The sequence below is a fragment of the Nyctibius grandis genome, chromosome 17 (genome assembly GCF_013368605.1).
Source record: "Nyctibius grandis isolate bNycGra1 chromosome 17, bNycGra1.pri, whole genome shotgun sequence".
NCBI lineage: Eukaryota > Metazoa > Chordata > Aves > Nyctibiiformes > Nyctibiidae > Nyctibius > Nyctibius grandis.
Window position 1 is genome coordinate 11,784,317 of NC_090674.1, and position 18,824 is coordinate 11,803,140.

An 18,824-nucleotide genomic window follows, 5' to 3' on the forward strand; every position below is an offset into this window, starting at 1 on the left:
GCGTGGGGGCTCCCAGGGACCCCCATTCCCCCACAGGGACCCCCCCCCACCCCAGGGACCACCCCCATGGAGGGACTCTGTGTCCCTGTGGTGTCACCGTGCGGTGATGTCATCGTGTGACGTCGCTTGGTGGGAGCACTGGGAGTACCAGGAGCAGAGGGAGCGCTGGGGGTACTGGGGCATACTGGGAGGCGCTGGGGGGCACTGGGCGGTACTGGGAGGACGCTGGGGGGGCAGTGGGATGGCACTGGGCCGTACTGGGGGGCACTGGGAGGCGCTGGGCCCTACTGGGGGGCGCTGGGAGGGCACTGGGGGGCGCTGGGCGGTACTGGGGGGTGCGGGGTGGTACTGGGGGGCACTGGGAGGCGCTGGGTGGTACTGGGGGGTGCTGGGAGGGCACTGGGTTGGCGCTGGGTGGTACTGGGGGGCACTGACTGGTACTGGGGGTCGCTTGGGGGCACTGGGATGGCGCTGGGAGGGCACTGGGAGCCCTCTGGGGCCTGAGGAGGCCGCAGGCCCCGTCGCCATGGCAACGCCCGTGTCCCCGCCTGGGGGCCGCCACGAGGGACGCAGAGCTCGCCCATTGGCCAGAAGTTAAAGCGCGCTCTCTGATTGGCCGGTGGGCCTCGCCCTCGCCACACCTGTCGCGCGCGCGGCCCCTTCGCCTCAGCCAATCAGGCCGGCGCTGCGGGGCCGAGCCAGCCAGTCACCGGAGAGGGGCGCGCCCCTTCCTTGACGAGACAGGCGGCGCGGCCAATGGAGCCGGGGAAGGGGCGGGGCTCCCCGGCACCTGGCGGAGGGGCGTGGCCGGGTTGGCCCGGCCCCGGTGGGCGGGGCCCACCTGGGCGGGGCGGGGCGGGGCCGCACCTGGGGCGGGGGGGGCGCAGTGCGGCGGCGGCGGCGGCCATGGCGGGAGCGGTGCGGCGGGGCGGCCCCGGGCCCCGGCCACGGCCCCGGGCCCCGCTCCTGCTTCTGGCGCTCGGCGCGGCGGCTGGTGAGTGCCGGGGCGGTGCCTCAACAACGCGGGGGCGCGGTGGGTCCCGGGGAGCGGCCGCGGGTCGCCTGGGGGGGCCGGTACCGGGGCGGGGAGGGGCCGGTATTGGGGCGGGGGGAGCCGGTACCGGGCGGCGGATCCCCCGGTGCCAGGGCCGTCCGCCTCCCCCGCTCATGGGAGCCCGGTTCGTACCGGGGGGGAGTCACGGGGGGCCCCGGTGCCGCCATAACGGGCGGTGTCCGCCCGCCCCGGGGGAGCCCCGTGAGTGCCCGAGACCCCACTCCCGGGGCCGCCCCGTTATTTACGGTTCACGGTTGGTTTGGTGGGTGCACGAGACCGTCGCCACCCGGGTCACCCCTACTGGGGAGGAGACACCGGCCCCGGGACCGCCCGGGGGTCGCCGTGGTGCTGGGCCGTGACGCCCCGGTCCCGGGGGGCAGGAACCGGCCCCCGCTGTGGGCTGGACACGGGGGCGAGGGCTGCGACCCCCGTCCCGGCAGCGTCGCCTCCTCGGTGATACCGGTAACGTGGGGGGCTCGGCGGGGCCGGGGGCTCGGCAGGGCCGGGAGCGGCGGGTGCGGATCCGGCTCCACTTCCCGGGGCCGGAAACCCGCCATGGCCGAACACCCCGGCGCGGGCTGGCGGCCGCCGCTGAGCCGCGTCCCCGCCGCCGGTGTCCCCGCGGGCGGTGGCGGGGGTGTCCCTGTCCCCCTCCCCGCGGCCGCCCTCGGGCCGCGCCCCCGGTTAATGAGTAGCCGATGCCGCGCCACGGGCGCTCCCGGAGGCCAAAGTTACGGGGTTTGTCGCCCGGCGGTGGCCTTCCTGTCCCCGCCGCCGTGACGTCCCGTCCATTGTCCTGGGACAATCCCGGGGCGGGTCGGGGTTAACCCGATCCCGGCCGAGCGGGACCCGGGGCCGGCAGCGCCTGTGTCCCCACCCCGGGGACCCGTCCTGCCCCGGCTCCCCCCCGGCGGGGGCCGCGGGGTGCCACCTTTGTGCCCCAAACCCTCCCCGAGCCGTGGGGTGGCTCAGGGCATGGCCACGGCGGGGGGTCCCGGCCAGCACCGTGCCACCGCGCCGGCCCCGGGAGCGGTGCCAGGGCCTGCGTTGGGACACTCCCTGCTTGGGGACACCAGGCGCCCCGTTTCCCCCCCATTTCACCCCAAAATCGCTATTTCTGCCGCCACCCGCCCAGGCTTTGCTCGGGGGTGGGCTGGGGACGAGGCCGTGCCGGGAGATGCCACCTTCGAGCGGCCTCGAGGACAAGGGACGCGGCCGGGGACCAGCCCTGCCGACCCCCAGCACCGGCCCGTGCCACCACCACGGTGATGGCCGCGGGGCAGGGCAGCGGACACGCGTGTGCAGGCGGTGCCGAGGCGTGTGCGCAGGGCGGGGGTGCGGGCACGGCCTTGCGAAACTGGGCAGAAACCGGGCGGGAGGGGACGGTGACGGTGACGGGGCGGCGGCAGCGGAGCAGCAGGACGGGATTTTCCGGCTCCTGTGGCCGTGACACGCCGGGGACCGTCACCGCTGCCTCGGGGCTCCCGGTGACCTCCCTGTGCCCCATCACCGGGCTCCCCTGTGTCTCTCAGCCGTGTCCTTTCCCCCCGCAGCATCGCTGGTGGGAGCCCAGGTCACCTCCGAGACCAAACAAGTGCCTGAACACAAGCGTGAGTGTCCCCCCCCCGCGCCCCCACGGGACCCCCACCCCTAATCCCGGGGGGGGCACGGCCGAGCCGCGTCCCCCAGCACCCCCGGGGCTGCAAACGGGGTTCACCCCGGGGTCCCCAGAGGACCTGAGGGTGGTGGGGGTGGCCCGGGGAGGGTCGGGGGTCCTGAGGGTGGTGGGGGTGGCCCGGGGAGGGTCGGGGGTCCCGCAGCGTCCCTGTCCCCCCCGCAGCCGCCGACATCCCGTGCGCCGCGTACCGCTCGGGCTGGAGCAACCCGCGCATCGAGTGGAAGTTCCAGAAGGGCTCCTCGCTCGTCCTCTTCTACTACGGCGGGGAGCTGACGGGTACGTCCCGGGGGACCCCGGCGCGGGGAGCCCCCCGCCCGGACCCTCCGCGCCTCCCCCAGCCCCAACCCCCCCTCTCTTGGCAGAGCCCTACAGGAACCGGGTCCAGTTCTCGCCCACCGCCATCCGCTTCGGCACGGTGACGCGGGAGGACACCGGGAGGTACATCTGCGAGGTGGTGGGGGGGGACGGCAGCCAGATCGCCAAGTCCGAGGTGAACCTCATCGTCCAAGGTGCGGCCGCCCCCCAGCCCCCTCCCCGCGCGCCCCCCGCCCGGCCCCCGCGGCTCGGCCTCGTCCCTGCCACGTGCGGGGACAGTCGGCTGGGGGGAGGACACCGGCACCACTGTCCCAACCCCTTGAGCCCCCTGTCCCTCCTGGTGTCACCATCCTGTGCCCCCGTCCCTCCCAGTGTCACCATCCTGTGCCCCCGTCCCTCCCAGTGTCACCATCCTGAGTCCCTTGAGCCCCCTGTCCCCCCCGGTGTCACCGTCCCAGCCCCCCGTCCCTCCCAGTGTCACCATCCTGAGTCCCTTGAGCCCCCCGTCCCTCCCGGTGTCACCATCCCGTGCCCCCGTCCCTCCCAGTGTCACTATCTCGAGCCCCTCGTCCCTCCCAGTGTCACCGTCCCAAGCCCCTCGTCCCTCCCAGTGTCACCGTGCCCAGCCCCCCGAGCCCCCCGTCCCTCCCGGTGTCACCGTGCCCAGCCCCCCGAGCCCCCCGTCCCTCCCGGTGTCACCGTGCCCAGCCCCCCGAGCCCCCCGTCCCTCCCGGTGTCACCGTCCCCAGCCCCCCAAGCCCCCCGTCCCTCCCGGTGTCACCGTCCCCAGCCCCCCGTGCCGTGCCCCCGCCCCGACGCCGTGCCCCCCGCAGTGCCGCCCTCCAAGCCGGTGGCCCACGTGCCCTCCTCGGCCACCATCGGCAGCCGGGCCGTGCTGCGCTGCACCGAGAGCGAGGGCTCGCCACCGCCCACCTTCCGCTGGTACAAGGATGGCGCCCCGGTGCCCGCCGACCCCCGGGCCAGCGCCGCCTTCCGCAACTCCTCCTACACGCTGGACGCCACCACCGGGGAGCTGGTGAGTGCGGGGGGGCTGCGAGCGCCCGGACCCCCGCCCGCCCCACACCCCCGCTCACCGCCCCGCTGCCCCCCAGATCTTCGAGCCCCTCCGCGGCTCCGACACCGGCGACTACCACTGCGAGGCCTCCAACAGCGTGGGGCCGCCCCAGGCCTCGGACGCCGTCCGCATGGAAGCCAGTAAGGGGGGGACCGGGAGGGGCCGGGGGGGGGTCCGGTGCAGGACGTGTTTGCTGTCACCCCTGCGCTCTTCCAGCTTCAAAGGCATTAATTAGCCACGCTGTTAATGACCCTGCTGGGGGGTTGGCAGCAGCCCAGGGGGCACGGGGGGGGCAGCTGCCCTCGGGGGGCTGAAACCGGCTGCAGTGCCCAGAGCGGGGACCCCCCCGGCCCCTCTGACACCGGGGTCTCTGCGGGGTCCCGAGGGTCCCTGTGCTGGGGTCCAGCCCCCCCCCAGCCGGGGTCCAGCCCCCCCCACCCCGACGTCCCAGTCCCCCACCTCTGTCCCCAGGCGAGGTCAACGTGGGCGGCATCGTGGCGGCCGTCGTGGTGCTGCTGATGGTCCTGGCGCTCGTGGCCTTCGGCGTCTGGTTCGCCTACAGCCGGGGCTACTTCAGCAGTGAGTCCCCCGCCCCCCCGGTGCCCCCCAGGCCCCCCCAGACCCCCCAAACCCCCCTAACCCCCCCGTTCTGTCTCTTTTATTTCAGAGAGAAAAGAGTAAGTGAAGCCGCAGCCCTGCTGCCCCCCCGCCCCCGCTGCCTCCTCTTCCTCCCCCAGCCCCGCGGAGGTGCCTGGGGTGTCCCCGGGGGGGGACACACAAGGGGGGCTCTGGGCAGCCGGACGCGCCCCCCCCACGCCCTCGCTTTCCGCAGCGCCGGCGGCAAGAAGGTGATTTACAGCCAGCCCTCGCACCGCAGCGACGTGAGTACGGGGACGGTGCCACGTGGCCGTGTCACCCCTGTGCCACCGGGCACCGTCCTGGGGGGGCCCCAAGGGGGTGAGCGGGGACCCCGGTGCCCCCCCCACGGCCTCGTGGGTGCCATCCGTGTCCCCAGTGTCCCTTGTCCCTGGAGCGAGCCGGGCTCCTCGGGCACGGGGACCTGCTCTCCCCGGGCACGGTGGCCAGAGCTGGGTGTCCCCCCCCTCGCCCCCACCGCTGACCCCCCCCCCTCCCCGCAGGGCGAGTTCAAGCAGACGTCCTCCTTCCTGGTGTGAAGCCCCCCCCCACGTCACCAGCCCCTGTAAATGTCCCCCAGCGCCGCAGCTTCGCCCGGATTTTAACTGTTATTTTTTTTAAGCGTCACACGGTGCCTCCGCGGTCACCTGGGGGGGTTTGGGGGGGTGGGGGTCCTGTCCCCCCCCCTTGTCCCCTCCCCAGCAGGACCCAGCCCCCGGCCGTGCCCCTCTGCCCGTTGCGGACTGCGCTGCGTCCCCGGGGGGTGTCTCGGCCTCGGAGGGGAGGGGTCCGCGCTGGGGGCTGCTGCCCCCCCCCAACCCCTGGGGGGTGGGAGCGCGTCCCCTCCAGTGCCAGTCCTAGCTGCCTACTGGTCCCAGTTGCCCCCCTGTACTGGGGGGGGGCCGGACCGAGCCCGTGGGTGACGGCTGCGGAGATAAATAAACTGTGTCCTTGTACCCAGCGCCTGGTGCCCTTCGGGGGGGGGGGGGTGGACAGGGGTCAGGGATGGCTTTGCCCCCCCCCACCTGCTTTTGGGGCTGAGGGGGGACGTGGGGACCCCGGGGTGACACATGCCCCCCTGGCGCAGGCGGCAGAGCCCGTCCCCGTCAACGTAACCTTTATTTAGTAACTGCTTCGCCCCCCCCCATGGCGGAGGGGACCCCGGGAGGGGGCTGCGCCCAGCTGGGGGGGGGCGGGGGGGTCCTCCCCGCTCTGTCCATCCCGATTAGTGGCACTACATGTATGTACAGACGTGTGTGTACGTGTCCGGGGCGCGTTAATAGCAGGGCTCTACGTTAGCAGCAGCGACGGGGCCGGGGGCGCCCGGCCCGGGGGGACGCGGTGCCGCAGCCGGGTCCGATTATCGGTGACACCCTGGGGTGTGTGTCCCCCCCCCCCAGCCCCGAGCGGGGGGGGGCAGCGCAGGGGGGAGGGCCCGGCTCTGGGGGGGGTGGGGGGGGCTGCTCCTGCCTCAGTTTCCCCATCAAGTGTGCGATGCCCCCGGACACGGGGTGCCCTGTGGGTGGGGGGTGTGGGGAGGTGCAGGGGGGGGAGATGGGCTGGGGAGGGGGCCCGGACCCCCCCCCTGAGCCTTCCCGGGGACAGGGGGTCCCGTGAGGCCGGAGCCTCCCACTCCCCAGCCCACACGTGCAGCGAGCGGCTCTGGCCTCAGCCCCCCCGGCTCGTGGGGGGATGTCGGGCAGCGAGACGGCTCCAGCGGTGTCCCCAGGTGTCCCCAGGGCTGGAGGTGGCCGTGTCACCCCCCGGGACAGCATCTCCCGGCAGGATTGTATCCTGCAGCGGGGCCGGGGGTCTCTGGCTGGTGTTAGCAGAGCGTTAGGTGAGGGGGGACGGGGACAGCCCTGTCCCCAGGTGGGCTGGGGGGGGGACAGCCCCACCGGCGGGTGGGCACCTGCGGGGTCCCCGGGGGAGCTGCCCCGTGCCGTGAGGAGGGGGGAAAATGGCCCAGGAGGGTGGGACAGGTGGAAGAGCCGGTGGCGTCTCCAGGGCTGGTGGCACCTCCGGGGGCTGGTGGCACCTCCGGGGGCTGGTGGCATCTCCAGGGCTGGTGGCACCTCTGGGTGCTGGTGGCACCTCCAGGGCTGGTGGCACCTCCAGGGGCTGGTGGCATCTCCAGGGCTGGTGGCACCTCCAGGGCTGGTGGCACCTCTGGTGGCCCCTCTGGGGGCTGGTGGCCCCTCCGGTGGCCCCTCGTGCGTCCCGGCGGGCGCTCAGACGTTGCTGATGCGGACGCTGAGGGGTGCCCCCTCCCGCTCCCGCTCCGCCGCCTCCCGCAGGGACTCCTCCAGCTTCACCTTCTCGGGGTCCCCGAACCGGACGGTCTCGTGGAGGCAGCAGGGCGCCGCCACCTTCACCACCTGGTCGAAGAGGCTGAAGTCGGCCACGTACTTGCCGCTGGCCGAGAGGGAGATGGCCGGCGTGAACTCGTAGCCCCAGAGGATCTCCTCGGGCAGGTAGGAGGTGCGGACCTGGCACGTGGCGCTGGTGGACTCCACGGTGCCGCTGAGGATGACCACGAGCTCGAAGTCGCCTTCGCCCGTCCGCAGGGCCACGTCCCGGAAGGGGCTGGCGTCGTCCACCACGTGGTAGAAGGTGAGGGGCAGGATGAGGAAGGGGCTGTCGGAGGAGGTGTCCACCTGGAAGTCCACGTTGACCTGGTTGAGGCGGACGCTCTCGCCCTCCTTGGTGAGGTGGGTCTGGAGGAGCTTCCCCGTCACCTGGCAGCCGATGAGGAGGCTCTTGCGCATGTTGGCCACGCGGATCATCAGGCAGGTCTTGCCGTTGTGTTGGGCCACCACCGCGTTCTGGCTGAACTTGATGGTCTCGGCGCGTTTCTTGGGCCGGGCGATCTTGGCCAGGAAGGTGCCGGTGATGAAGATCTCCATGATGGTGGTGAGGACGAGCTGGGTGATGAGCAGGACGATGGCGAGGGGACACTCCTCGCTGATGTAGCGGAAGCCGTAGCCGATGGTGGTCTGGGACTCCAGGGAGAAGAGGAAGGCGCCGGTGAGGGTGTGCACCTGCATGACGCATGGCGTGTGGTTGGCCGGCGGGTCGAACTCCAGCAGGTCCCCGTGGACCACGGCCACCAGGTACCAGACGACGCCGAAGGCGAACCAGGTGCCGGCGAAGGTGGCGGAGAAGAGGACGAGCTTGTACCGCCACTGCATGTCGATGAAGGTGGTCCAGAGGTCCTTGAGGTACAGGAAGCGCTTGTCGGCGATGTGCTCCATGCGCACGTTGCTGCGGCCGTCCTTGGTCATGACGCGGCGCCGGCGCAGCCCCGAGCCGATGAGCGGGCGGCTGTCGGTCTGCGTGGTCTGGCTGTAGTACACCTTGGTGGCCGACGTCATCTGGAAGAGGCGGGTGGTGGGGAATGGGGGGGTGAGGAGGTGCCACCTGGGAGAGGGGGGCGTGGGGTGGGGGGTGTGGAGGCGGTCGGTGGAGGAGATGGATGGAGAAGATGGGTGGGTGGGTGGGTGGGTGGATGGAGAGGGGAGGGAGGGTGCGGGGGGGAGTTGGGTCAGTGGTTGGAGAAGGTGGATGGAGGGATGGAGAAGAGGGATGGAGGGAGGGATGAAGAGAGATGGAGAAGATGGGGAGGAGGGATAGAGGAGAGGGGGGACGGGGGGGAGCGGTGGCTGCCCAGGGTGTGGTGGGAGGATGGACCTGGGGGTGGGTGGGGGGACGAAGGGGACGGGGGCGAGGACGGGGTTTGGTGCCCATGGGGGGGTGGTGGAGGGAGAGGGAGGACGTGGGGGACACGGAGAGATGGGGGGGGGCACTGGGGCGCGGATGGGCGGGTGGGAGACGTGGCGGGGGGTGCTGAGGGTGGCAGGATCCGGCCCGCGGGCACCGGGGGGGCTCGGGCAGAGCCCCCCGCCCTGTCCCCAGGCAGCGCGGGGACACGCGTCCCTCCATCGTCCGTCTGTCCGTCCCCCTCCGCCTCCCTCTGTCCAGCCCCCCACCTCGCTGCCCCCCCCCCCCAGTCGCGTCCCTCTGCCACCTCATCCCTGTCCCCTCCGTCCCCTCCGTCCCCTGGCAGCTCCCCCGGCCCGGGGGGCACCGCGGGGCCTGGGCGGGAGGAAGAGGAAGGGGATGAATGGGGGGTGACAGGGACAAACGGCCGGTGGCAGCGCCAGGCGCGTTTCCGTCCCTGTCCCTGTCCCTGTCCCCGGCCTCCACCGGCACAGAGGGGCCCTTTCAGCCCCCGCCAGCCCTTGGCCCCGCCGCGGCTTCCGCCGGGGATGCGGCAGGGCAGCGTGCCGGGGACAAGGGGACACCGGGGACATGGGGACACCGGGGTGCGGTGGCACCGTGGGGGGTCTTTTTGGAGCCCGGTGTCCCTGCGCTCGCCAAAGCCGGGGGACGCGGGTGGCACTGCCACCGTCCCGGCTGCGCCATGGCCCCTCCTGGCCAAAGGCCCCACGGAGGGGACGGCGGCGCTGGGGACACCGGGGACACCGGGGACACGGACCTGCCGCATCCCAGCGGAGCTGCTGGGGGTCCCCAGAGCAACCGCGTGTCCCCAAAGCCACCATGTCCCCAAAGCCACCATGTCCCCAGAGCCACCGCATGTCCCCAGAGCCACCGTGTGTCCCCAGAGCCACCATGTCCCCAAAGCCACCATGTCCCTAGAGCCACCGTGTGTCCCCAAAGCCACCATGTCCCCAAAGCCACCGCAACCCCAGCGCTCTGCCCACGCCAGGCAGCGACAGGCAGGGGAACATCCCCAGCCACGTCCTCGGCGGGGACACAGGGTCCCCGCAGCCCCTCGGGGTCCCTGCACCCTCTCTGGGGTCCCTGCGCCCTGGTTTGGGGGGTCTCTGCACAGCCCGGGGTCCCCTGCGCCCCTTTTGGGGTCCCTACCCCCCTCTCCGGGGTCTCGGCCCCCCCGTTTTCGGGGTCACCGCATCCCGCAGAGCCCCCGCCAGGGGCCGTGTGCCCCCGTGACCCCGGCCCGGCTCCCGTGCCCAGACACAGGTTGTGACAAGCCGGCGCTTGTTCCCGGTGCGGGACGGTGCCCGCGGGCAGAGCCGCGGCCGCCCCGGTTACCCATTAACCGCCCTCGCCCCGTGCCTCGGTTTCCCCCCGGGGACGCTCGGCGCTGGGGGCGAGCGCGGGGGACCAGCCCCTCCTGGGGGGTCCGGTGTGGGATGGGGCGGACACGGGCACACGTCCCCCCTCGCCGCGTCCCGCTGGCACCGCCAGCCCGGGCGCCGTTCCCATGCCCGCGCGGTGCCAGCCATGGCCGGGCGCCCCGCCAGTGGCACCCCCCACCCCAAAACTGGGGCGCTGGGCTCCGGGGTGCCGGTGGCAACTGGGAGCGGGGGCGACGGGACCCCCATCCCCACGGTGGGGTTGGGGGGGGCGGCGTGGGGCAGGTCCCGTGGGGCTGGGGGTGTGGGGCGGGCGCGCGGGGGGGCCGGGCTGGGGACAGTGGGGCCATTGTGGAGAGGCCTCAATGGAGCCGGCGGGGCACAAAGGCGCTTTGACGGGGCCCTTGTTAGCATGCAGGGCCCCGCGCGCCCCGCCGCCACCGCGGCCCCCCCGGGGGTCCCGCCGCCCCCCGCCACCCACCCTGCCGCACCGGGCGCCTGGGTGCCCCCTCTGCAGCCCCCTCCCCATCCTGCGGACCCCCTCCCCTGCACCCCACTGTTGAGGCTGGACCAGTCTGAGCCCAAACTGGGGGGGCTGGTGGCGGGGCCCCCGGGGGGGACGTCCTGACGCCCTTCACCTGCCGCCCACCAGGAAACGCCGTGGGGGGCAGGAGCCGCGGCCCCCTCCCCAGCCATGGGGACCCCCATTGTCCCCACGGCACCGCGGGACCCCAAAACGGTGATTCGGGGTTTTTCCCCCCCTCGTCAGCCGCCAGCGGAGCCCACGGGCCGGGGCAAAACCAGCCTGGTTTGGCCCTGTCTCGGGCTGCCCCCACAGCGGGTCCGGGGGCGTGGGGCTCCCACGGGAGCGGGGCGTCCCCACGGCCACCCCGGGGACGGCCGGCGCGGCTCAGCCCTCGGTAGCCATCGGAGAAGCCACCACGGCACCAGCACTGGTAACCGCAGCCCCGGTAACCCCCAGCCCGGTTAGACCCCAGCCTGGCTAACCCAGCGCCTCGTTAACCCCCAGCCCCATTAACCTGCAGCCCGGGTCACTCACAGCCCGGTTAACCCACAGCCCAGTTAACCCACACCAGGGTAACCCGCAGCCTGGTTATCCTGCAGCCCGGTTAACCCGCAGCTGGGTTAACCCACAGGCAGGTGACCCTGCAGCTGGGATAACCCACACCCGGGATAACCCACACCCCCGGTAACCCACGGCGCAGCTACACCGGTGTGACTAGTCCAACGTGGCTAACCCACAGCCCCGCTAATCCATCGTGGCTAATCTGTGGCCCCACTAATCTGCATCCCAGCTAATCCAGTGTGACTAACCCACAGCCCCGTTAACCCGCAGCCCAGTTAACCCACAGCCCGGTTAACCCACAGCCCAGTTAACCCACAGCCCGGTTAACCCACAGCCCGGTTAACCCACAGCCTGGCCAGGGCCACTAACCCCGAGCCCAGCAGGTCCCCACTTGCCCACTTTGGGGACCTGGGGGGGGACGGGGACGCTCCAGCCCCCTCCACCCAGATGCCCTTGAAACGCCCCGTCCCCGGGGACCCAAGCGCCAGGCTGAGACCCCCCGGCATCATCACACCCGTGGGGGGACCCAGGAGGAGCGAGGTGCTCGGGGGGGGGTGTCCCTATTTGGGGGTCACCTCCTGGGGTGGGGAAGGGACCATCCCTGGGGCCTCAGGCCTTGTGCCCCGGGGGCTCCGGGGACATCTTGGGGCTCGGGGACGGGTGGCCCTGGAGATGCCTGGGTGGGGGGGCAGCGGGTGGTCATGGCTGGGGGCTGCTGTGCCCCTCCACTCTCTGTCCCTCCAGGACACCCTGAGCTGGGGAGACAAGGGGGACACCCACGGGGAGAGGGGACACGGGGACACGTGACATGGGGATAGAGGGACACGGGGATAGAGGGACACGGGGACTTGGGGCACAGGGGCAGGGGGACACAGGGACACTGGGATGTGCAGGACGGGGATATGGGGACACTGTGACAGGGGGACGTGGGGTACAGGGGAAAGGGGAGATGGGGACACGGGGACATGGGGAAGGGGGACGTGGGGATATGGGGACACAGGGATGTGGGGCCACGGGGATGCGGGGCCACAGGGATGCGGGGCCACAGGGACGTGAGGTTGTGGGGTCACGGGACATGGGGATGTGGGGAGATGGGGACACGGGGATGCTGTGCTACAGGGGACACGGGGACGTGGGGCTGGGGGACGTGTGGGGTACGGGGGACACAGGAACGTAGCTCTACAGGGACACGGGGACGTGGGGCTCCGGGAGCACGGGGTTACGGGGTCCCGGCACCGGGGGCTGCGGGAACCCGGGGCCCGATCCTGGTCCAGCAGCGCCGGCAGGTGCCCACAGCCCTCGGGGCGCCCCGGAGGGGACGGGGGACCCCCGGGCCCCCCCCGGCCGCCCTTACCTTGCTCGGGGAGGGCCCCAGGGCGCCCGGGGTCCCGGCCTCGCTCAGCCCCGCCGCCGCCGGCTCCCCATGGGCTTTATGGCTCGGCGGGGCCGGCGGCGGCGGGACGGGCCGGGCCCCCCCGCTGCCCCCCCCCCAGCCCGGGCCGCCTCGCCGGGCCCCGCTGGCACCGATTGGCGGGGCCGGGGAGGGGGCCCGGGCCGGGGAGGAGCCGCCGGGGGCGGGACGGGGGTTAATGGGGTGGAAAACGAGCCGGCCCGCACCGGGTCACGTTACCGGCCACGGGGGGGGGGGGCCCCCCCCCGAGCCATCGGCACCGGCCCCGGGGAGGGTCCGGGCGGGGTCCCGGGGCTCCGGTACCGGCACCGGGCGGGGTCCGGGCGGGGTCCCCCGAGCTCCGGTACCGGGCGGGGTCCGGGCGGGGTCCCGGGGCTCCGGTACCGGCTCCGGGCAGAGCCCCCCCGCGCGCAGCAGCACCCACCCGGGTGGTCCCCAGGGATCCCCCTCCGGACCCCCGACCCCCCCCCCCGGAGCATCAGTGTGAGTGTGGGGTGGCCACGGGCGCGGGGCGGGGGCTGGGGTCACCCGTGTGCACGCGCAGAGGGACCCCCGCACCCCCGGGGGGCAACGCCAGCGCCGGTGCTGCCGCTCACGGGGAGCAGCGGCGGGGGGGGCGTGGGGCGCGGAGCCGTGGGGCGCGGGGCCGTGGGGCGGGGGGGTCCGTGGGGCGCGGCCGCCCCACACAAGGCCCCGCTGTTCCCGGGCCGGGGCCGGTTCCCCGGGGCCGCGGCACAAAGCGCCTTTGTCCGCCCGGGGGGGGGCCGGGGCTGCGCGGGGGCTCCCGGAGGCGGCCTCGGGCTCCGGGGGAGGGCCTGGCCGCGGATGGGGGTGGCTAGTGACCACAGAGACCTGGCTAGTGACCATAAAGCCCTGGCTAGTGACCATAAAGCCCTGGCTAGTGATGGGGGGGGCCTGGGCTGGGGGGGACTGGGCTAGTGAGGGGTACCCTGGGCTAATGGGGGGGGCGGGCTATCGAAGGGGACCCTGGGCTAGTGAGGGGAAGCTCTGGGCTAGCGAGGGGAAGCTCTGGGCTAGTGACAGGGAGCCTCGGGCTAGTGAGGTGGGGCTGTGGGCCAGCGGGGAGGGCGAGATCGCGTGTGCCCCCCCCCGCCGTGCTCAGTGTCACACAGGCGTGCGCAGCCCCCCCCTTGTGCCCTGTGTCACCCCCCCCGTCACGCGTGTCCCCCCCGTCCCGTCCCACGCACCCGGCCCAGGTGTGCGCACCTGCCCCCCCCCCCCCGCGTCCTTTCACACAGCACCGCCGCGTCCCGAGCCCCCGCCCGGGGGGGTCACGCGTGGGGCCGGGGGCGGGCGCGGGTCGGTATTTTTAGCCGCGCGCTCCCGGGCGCAGCCGTTGCCGGGGAACGGCGGGAGCGCGGCCGAGGAACTGCGAGGCGGGGGGAGCGGGGAGCGGGGGGGCTGCTCCGGCACCGGCCCCGGCCCCGGCCCCGGCCCCGGCACCGGCCCCGGCCCCGGCCCCGGCGGGAGCGACCCGGCGCTGCGCCCCCCCTGCGCCCCCCCTGCGCCATGCGCGCAGCGCACCGGGGCTGCGCGGCCCGGCGGGAGCGGCGGCCGCGGGGCGAGCGGTGAGTGCGGGGCCGGGGGGGGGGGGACACAGCCCGGGGGGGGCCCTGCTGCCCCCCATCGCCCCCTGCAGCCCCCCCCGCCGCAGCACACGGGGGTGGCAGCGGGGACCCCCCCCCTCTGCGGGATCCCCCCGCACCGACCGCGCAGGATGCGCCGCCCCCCCCCCGGCCTCCGTTCTGCGCCCGGTGGGGGGGGCACGGGCGGGTGGCGCAGGGCCCCCAGGGTGGGGGGGGGGGGTGTGCAAGGAGGAGCTGCGTGTGCAAGGCCCAGCGGGGTGTGCATGTGTGTGCACGCGTGTGGCCCAGCTCGGTGCACACGCGTGTGCCGCCGTCGCCCCGGATGCTGCACACCCCATCTCGTGACACGGGAGCGTGCAAGGAGCCCCTCAGGGCGCACGCCTGGGCCTGCACCCGCCCGGGGTCCCATGCGTGTGCACGCGTGTCCCCGGGGGTGGTGTGCTCATGTGCACGCCTGCTCATGTGTGTGCAAGGCGTGCGTGCTCTGGTGCTGCGTGTGCGTGTGAATGCACATGTGTGTGCGCACGCGTGTGCATCTGCAAGCGTCTGTGTGCAGGCATGTGTGTGGATGAGTGCACATGCGTGGGCTCAGCACCCCAGGTCCTCCCGTGCCTCAGTTTACCCCCCCAGGCCTCCCTGCACCCCCCCCATCCCCTCCCAGTGCCCCCAGTTCGAGGGGGCGAGCGGCGCCGTTAACCCCTTCCCCCCCGCAGCCTCTGAGGGGCGATGGCGCAGGACAACGCCGCCTTCTGCGGGGTCCCCGAGGGGGTCCCCGGGGAGGCGAAGCCCCCCCCGGTGCCCCCCCGGCGGCGGGGGGCCGGCGCCCGCAAGCGCCAGCGGTACGTGGAGAAGGACGGCAAGTGCAACGTGCAGCACGGGAACGTGCGGGAGACCTACCGCTACCTCACCGACATCTTCACCACCCTGGTGGACCTCAAGTGGCGCTTCAGCCTCCTCGTCTTCATCCTCGCCTACGCCGTCACCTGGCTCTTCTTCGGCCTCATCTGGTGGTTCATCGCCTACTGCCGGGGGGACCTGGACCACCTGGAGGACCACGCCTGGACCCCCTGCGTCAACAACCTCAACGGCTTCGTCTCCGCCTTCCTCTTCTCCATCGAGACGGAGACCACCATCGGCTACGGCCACCGCGTCATCACCGACAAGTGTCCCGAGGGCATCGTGCTGCTGCTGCTCCAGGCCATCCTGGGCTCCATGGTCAACGCCTTCATGGTGGGCTGCATGTTCGTGAAGATCTCCCAGCCCAACAAGCGGGCCGAGACCTTGGTCTTCTCCTCCCACGCCGTGGTCTCGCTGCGGGACGACCGGCTCTGCCTGATGTTCCGCGTGGGCGACCTGCGGGACTCGCACATCGTGGAGGCCTCCATCCGCGCCAAGCTCATCAAGTCCAAGCAGACGCAGGAGGGCGAGTTCATCCCCCTGGACCAGACCGACCTGAGCGTGGGCTTCGACACGGGCGACGACCGCCTCTTCCTCGTCTCGCCCCTCATCATCAGCCACGAGATCGACGAGCGCAGCCCCTTCTGGGACGTCTCGCGGCACCAGCTGGAGAAGGACGATTTCGAGATCGTCGTCATCCTCGAGGGGATGGTGGAGGCCACAGGTAACGGGGACGCCGGCGGCGGCTGGGGGTGGGATGTGCTTGGAGACACCTCAGGTCCATGTGGACACCTCCACACCTCCATGGGGACACCTCCATGGGGACACCTCATGGGGGCACCTCATCTCCATGTGGACATCTCATCTCTGTGGGAATATCTCCATGGGAACACCTCATGGGGACACTTCACCTCCATGGGGACACTTCACCTCATGGGGACACCTCACGGGGACACCTCACCTCCATGGGGACACCTCCATGGAGACACCTCATGGGGACACTTCACCTCCATGGGGACACTTCACCTCACGGGGACACCTCACCTCCATGGGGACACCTCATGGGGACACCTCACCTCCATGGGGACACTTCACCTCATGGGGACACCTCACCTCCATGGGGACATCACCCTTGTGGCCCACAGCGTGTTCCCGCCTGGTCCTGGCTGGGAGGTGACCCCAAATCCACCCTCACCCCCAAGCTCAGCCTGGACGTCCCCCCCCCCCAATAACCCCACTGCAGGACTGGGGGGGCAGGGGGTGGGAGCAGCCTTCCCCTGTGCCCCTCTGCCCCCCCGTGGGAAGCCTTTGCCTGGCGAGGGGCTTGGGGAGGGGACCCCGATGGCAGTGCCAGCCCCGTCCCCTGCGCGGGGGGGGGGGTCCCGGGCACCGGGTGGGTGCTGCACAGGTCGGGGTCCCCCACGCAGCGGCTGCAGCACAGCCCCCCCAGCCAGGGTCAGGGCACCCCTCGCCCCCCCCCAAGCCCCCCCCAGGCCCGGGCCAGTGCCCACCGCCCGCTGCCTGGCGCAGGGATGACGTGCCAGGCCCGGAGCTCGTACCTGGCGGACGAGGTGCTGTGGGGGCACCGCTTCGCGCCCCTGCTCAGCCTCGAGGAGGGCTTCTACGAGGTGGACTACGGGGGCTTCCACGAGACCGTGCCCGTGCCCACCCCGGCCTGCAGCGCCCGGCAGCTGGTGGCCGCGGCCGCCCGCCGCGATGCCCACCTCTACTGGTCCATCCCCAGCCGCCTGGACCAGCCGCTGGAGGAGGCGGCGGCCGGGGGGGGCGACCCCGGCGCCCCCCGGGAGAGCAATGGCACGCTGGCCAGCCCCGAGGCGCGGTGATGGGCCACGGGGGGTGCTGGGCGCCCACCGCTCCCCCTGCGCTTGGTTTTAATAAACCCACCCCCCCCCAGCGGACGGTGGTCTTGGGGTGCGGGGTCCTCAATTTGGGGGGGGGGGGGGAGGTGCGCCTGGGCTCGGGGGGTGCCAATCCCGTGCCCCCACTGGGGAGTTTGGGGTGGAGCAGGGGCTGGCAGAGCCCCCCCCCCCATTGCCACGGGGGGGGGCAGGCAGGGATTGGGGGGGGGGGCTCCAGAGTATGGCACGTGAGTGCCCAGGGTGGGCGGGGGTCTCCAGGGACGTGGGGACCCCCAGGGCGGGCAGGGGTGGGGTCTCCAGGAGGTGGGCGGGGTTAGTGACCAGGACGCCCCGCCCACCGCCCCGCCCAGGCCCCGCCTCCTGCCCCCCCCCACGCCACGATGCGGGTGTCTCTCCGCCCCCCCCCGGGTCCCGCAGCCCCCCACGGGGGTGGGCACGGGGGGGGGGTGTGTGTGTGCACACGCGTGGGGGTGTGTGTGTGTGTGCACACGCGTGTCGGCGCACGCGGCGGGGGGGTGGCACGTCCCCCCCCGTGTCCCCGCGTCCCCCCGGCTGCCACATTCCTCTCGCCCACGGGCCGCAGCTGCGGGGGGGGGGGGGGGGGGGCGCCGGGGCTCGACCCCCGCACGGGCACACGCGTCACCGCTGCCACCTCCGGCAGGGAACTGGGGCGACTGGGAGGACTGGGGGGGGCGGCGCGGGTCCCCCGTGGGGCCGGGGCGGGGTCCCAGCACGGGGCAACCGCGTCATCTGTTTGCTCAGCTTGGGGACAGCGGGGGGACGGGGGGGGACAGCGGGGGGGGACAGCGGGGGGACGGGGGGGGGACAGCGGGGGGCACGGCCCCGTAAACACCCCCCGCCACCGGCCTCGGCCCGCCCAGCCCTGACTGGGGCGGACTGGGGGCACTGGGATGGACTGGGACAGGCTGGGGGGACTGGGTTGGATGGCGGGGACCGGGTTGCACTGGAGGGGACTGGGTTGGACTGGGATGGACTGGGGGCACTGGGATGGATGGGGAGAGACTGGGATGGACTCGGGATACTGGGATGGACAGGGAGCACTGGGATGGACTGGGGGGGATGGAGTGGGGACACTGGGATGGATGGGGAGACACTGGGATGAATTGGGGGGAATGGGATGGACAGGGGGCACTGGGATGGACTGGGGATACTGGGATGGACTGGGGGCACTGGGCAGACTGGACGTGCTAGGGATGTTGGGGGGCAGTGGGACAGACTGGGAGGTGCTGGGGCAGTTGAGGGGGGGACTGGGAAAGACTGGGGCAGACTGGGGGTGCTGGGGATACTGGGGGGCACTGGGACAGATGGGGGGACTGGGAGAGACTGGGGCATACAGGGATGGACAGGGAGGTGGTGGGAAAGGTGGGCAGACTGGGCAGAACCGGGACAGACTGGGGGGGACTGGGACAGACTGGGAATAATGGGCTGCACTGGGAGTGTGATGCTGGACCAGGGGAACTGGTGCAGCCGATGGGGGCCTGGGGATGCTGGGAGCACTGGTGCAGACTGGTGGCACTGGTGCAGGGGGCTGTGTGCCCCACGGCCGTGCCCCCCCCATGCCCTTGAGCTGCCCTTGACGGTTGCCGTGGCGACTAAGCCAGACCCTGGGGGGCCGGGGGGGAGTGTGGGGGGGTACTGGGAGGGGACGTTGGAGCGGGACTGGGGACACTGGGGCTGCGGGGCAGGACTGGGGCGGGGGGAGGGACAGGAGGGTTGGAGTGGGGCTGGGGGGGGTGTCAGGATGTGACCCTGGGCACAACCGTGACCCCGGGCACAGCCACAGCGGGCACACGCGGTGCCCGGGCACAGCCAGTCCTCGGGCACAGCCGTCCCTGGTCCCAGTTGTCCCTGGTCGCAGTTGTCCCTGGTCCCAGTTGATGTCCCTGGTCGCAGCCCCCCCCCGGCACAGCCCCCCCCAGGCCCTGGCCTTTCCCCGGCTAATTTTAGCCGTCCCGCGTTCCCGGCCGCTGCCCGGTGGCACCAGCGTCCCCGGCCGGGGCAGGGCCAGCTGGGGCAGGGGCATACTGGGAGAACTGGGGACAC

At 73.0% G+C, this 18,824-nt stretch overlaps 3 protein-coding genes across 4 annotated transcripts; 2 read left to right on the top strand and 1 right to left on the bottom strand.

Moving 5' to 3' along the window:
- Positions 1-904: 904 nt before the first annotated feature.
- On the top strand, positions 905-5,714 carry F11R (F11 receptor). 2 transcript variants are annotated; one of them, XM_068415293.1, is made up of 10 exons: positions 905-994; positions 2,608-2,664; positions 2,895-3,008; positions 3,095-3,241; positions 3,881-4,083; positions 4,160-4,262; positions 4,594-4,698; positions 4,790-4,799; positions 4,955-5,003; positions 5,262-5,714. In XM_068415293.1, exons 1-10 carry the CDS (start codon positions 907-909, stop codon positions 5,295-5,297), a joined length of 912 nt encoding a protein of 303 aa, XP_068271394.1. In that variant the 5' UTR covers positions 905-906; the 3' UTR covers positions 5,298-5,714. The 2 variants fall into 2 exon arrangements, with proteins under 2 accessions (XP_068271394.1, XP_068271393.1); XM_068415292.1 differs by lacking the exons at positions 4,955-5,003; positions 5,262-5,714 and having other exon boundaries at positions 4,594-4,701; positions 4,790-4,876.
- A 1,116-nt stretch (positions 5,715-6,830) lies between these two features.
- Positions 6,831-12,356, bottom strand: KCNJ10 (potassium inwardly rectifying channel subfamily J member 10). The gene is made up of 2 exons (XM_068415282.1): positions 12,320-12,356; positions 6,831-8,132 (listed from the first exon to the last, which is right to left on the bottom strand). The coding sequence occupies exon 2, from the start codon at positions 8,130-8,132 to the stop codon at positions 6,990-6,992; it is 1,143 nt and encodes a 380-aa protein (XP_068271383.1). The 5' UTR covers positions 12,320-12,356; the 3' UTR covers positions 6,831-6,989.
- A 2,274-nt stretch (positions 12,357-14,630) lies between these two features.
- On the top strand, positions 14,631-16,763 carry KCNJ9 (potassium inwardly rectifying channel subfamily J member 9). The gene is made up of 2 exons (XM_068415281.1): positions 14,631-15,604; positions 16,411-16,763. The coding sequence occupies exons 1-2, from the start codon at positions 14,710-14,712 to the stop codon at positions 16,722-16,724; spliced, it is 1,209 nt and encodes a 402-aa protein (XP_068271382.1). The 5' UTR covers positions 14,631-14,709; the 3' UTR covers positions 16,725-16,763.
- Positions 16,764-18,824: the final 2,061 nt, after the last annotated feature.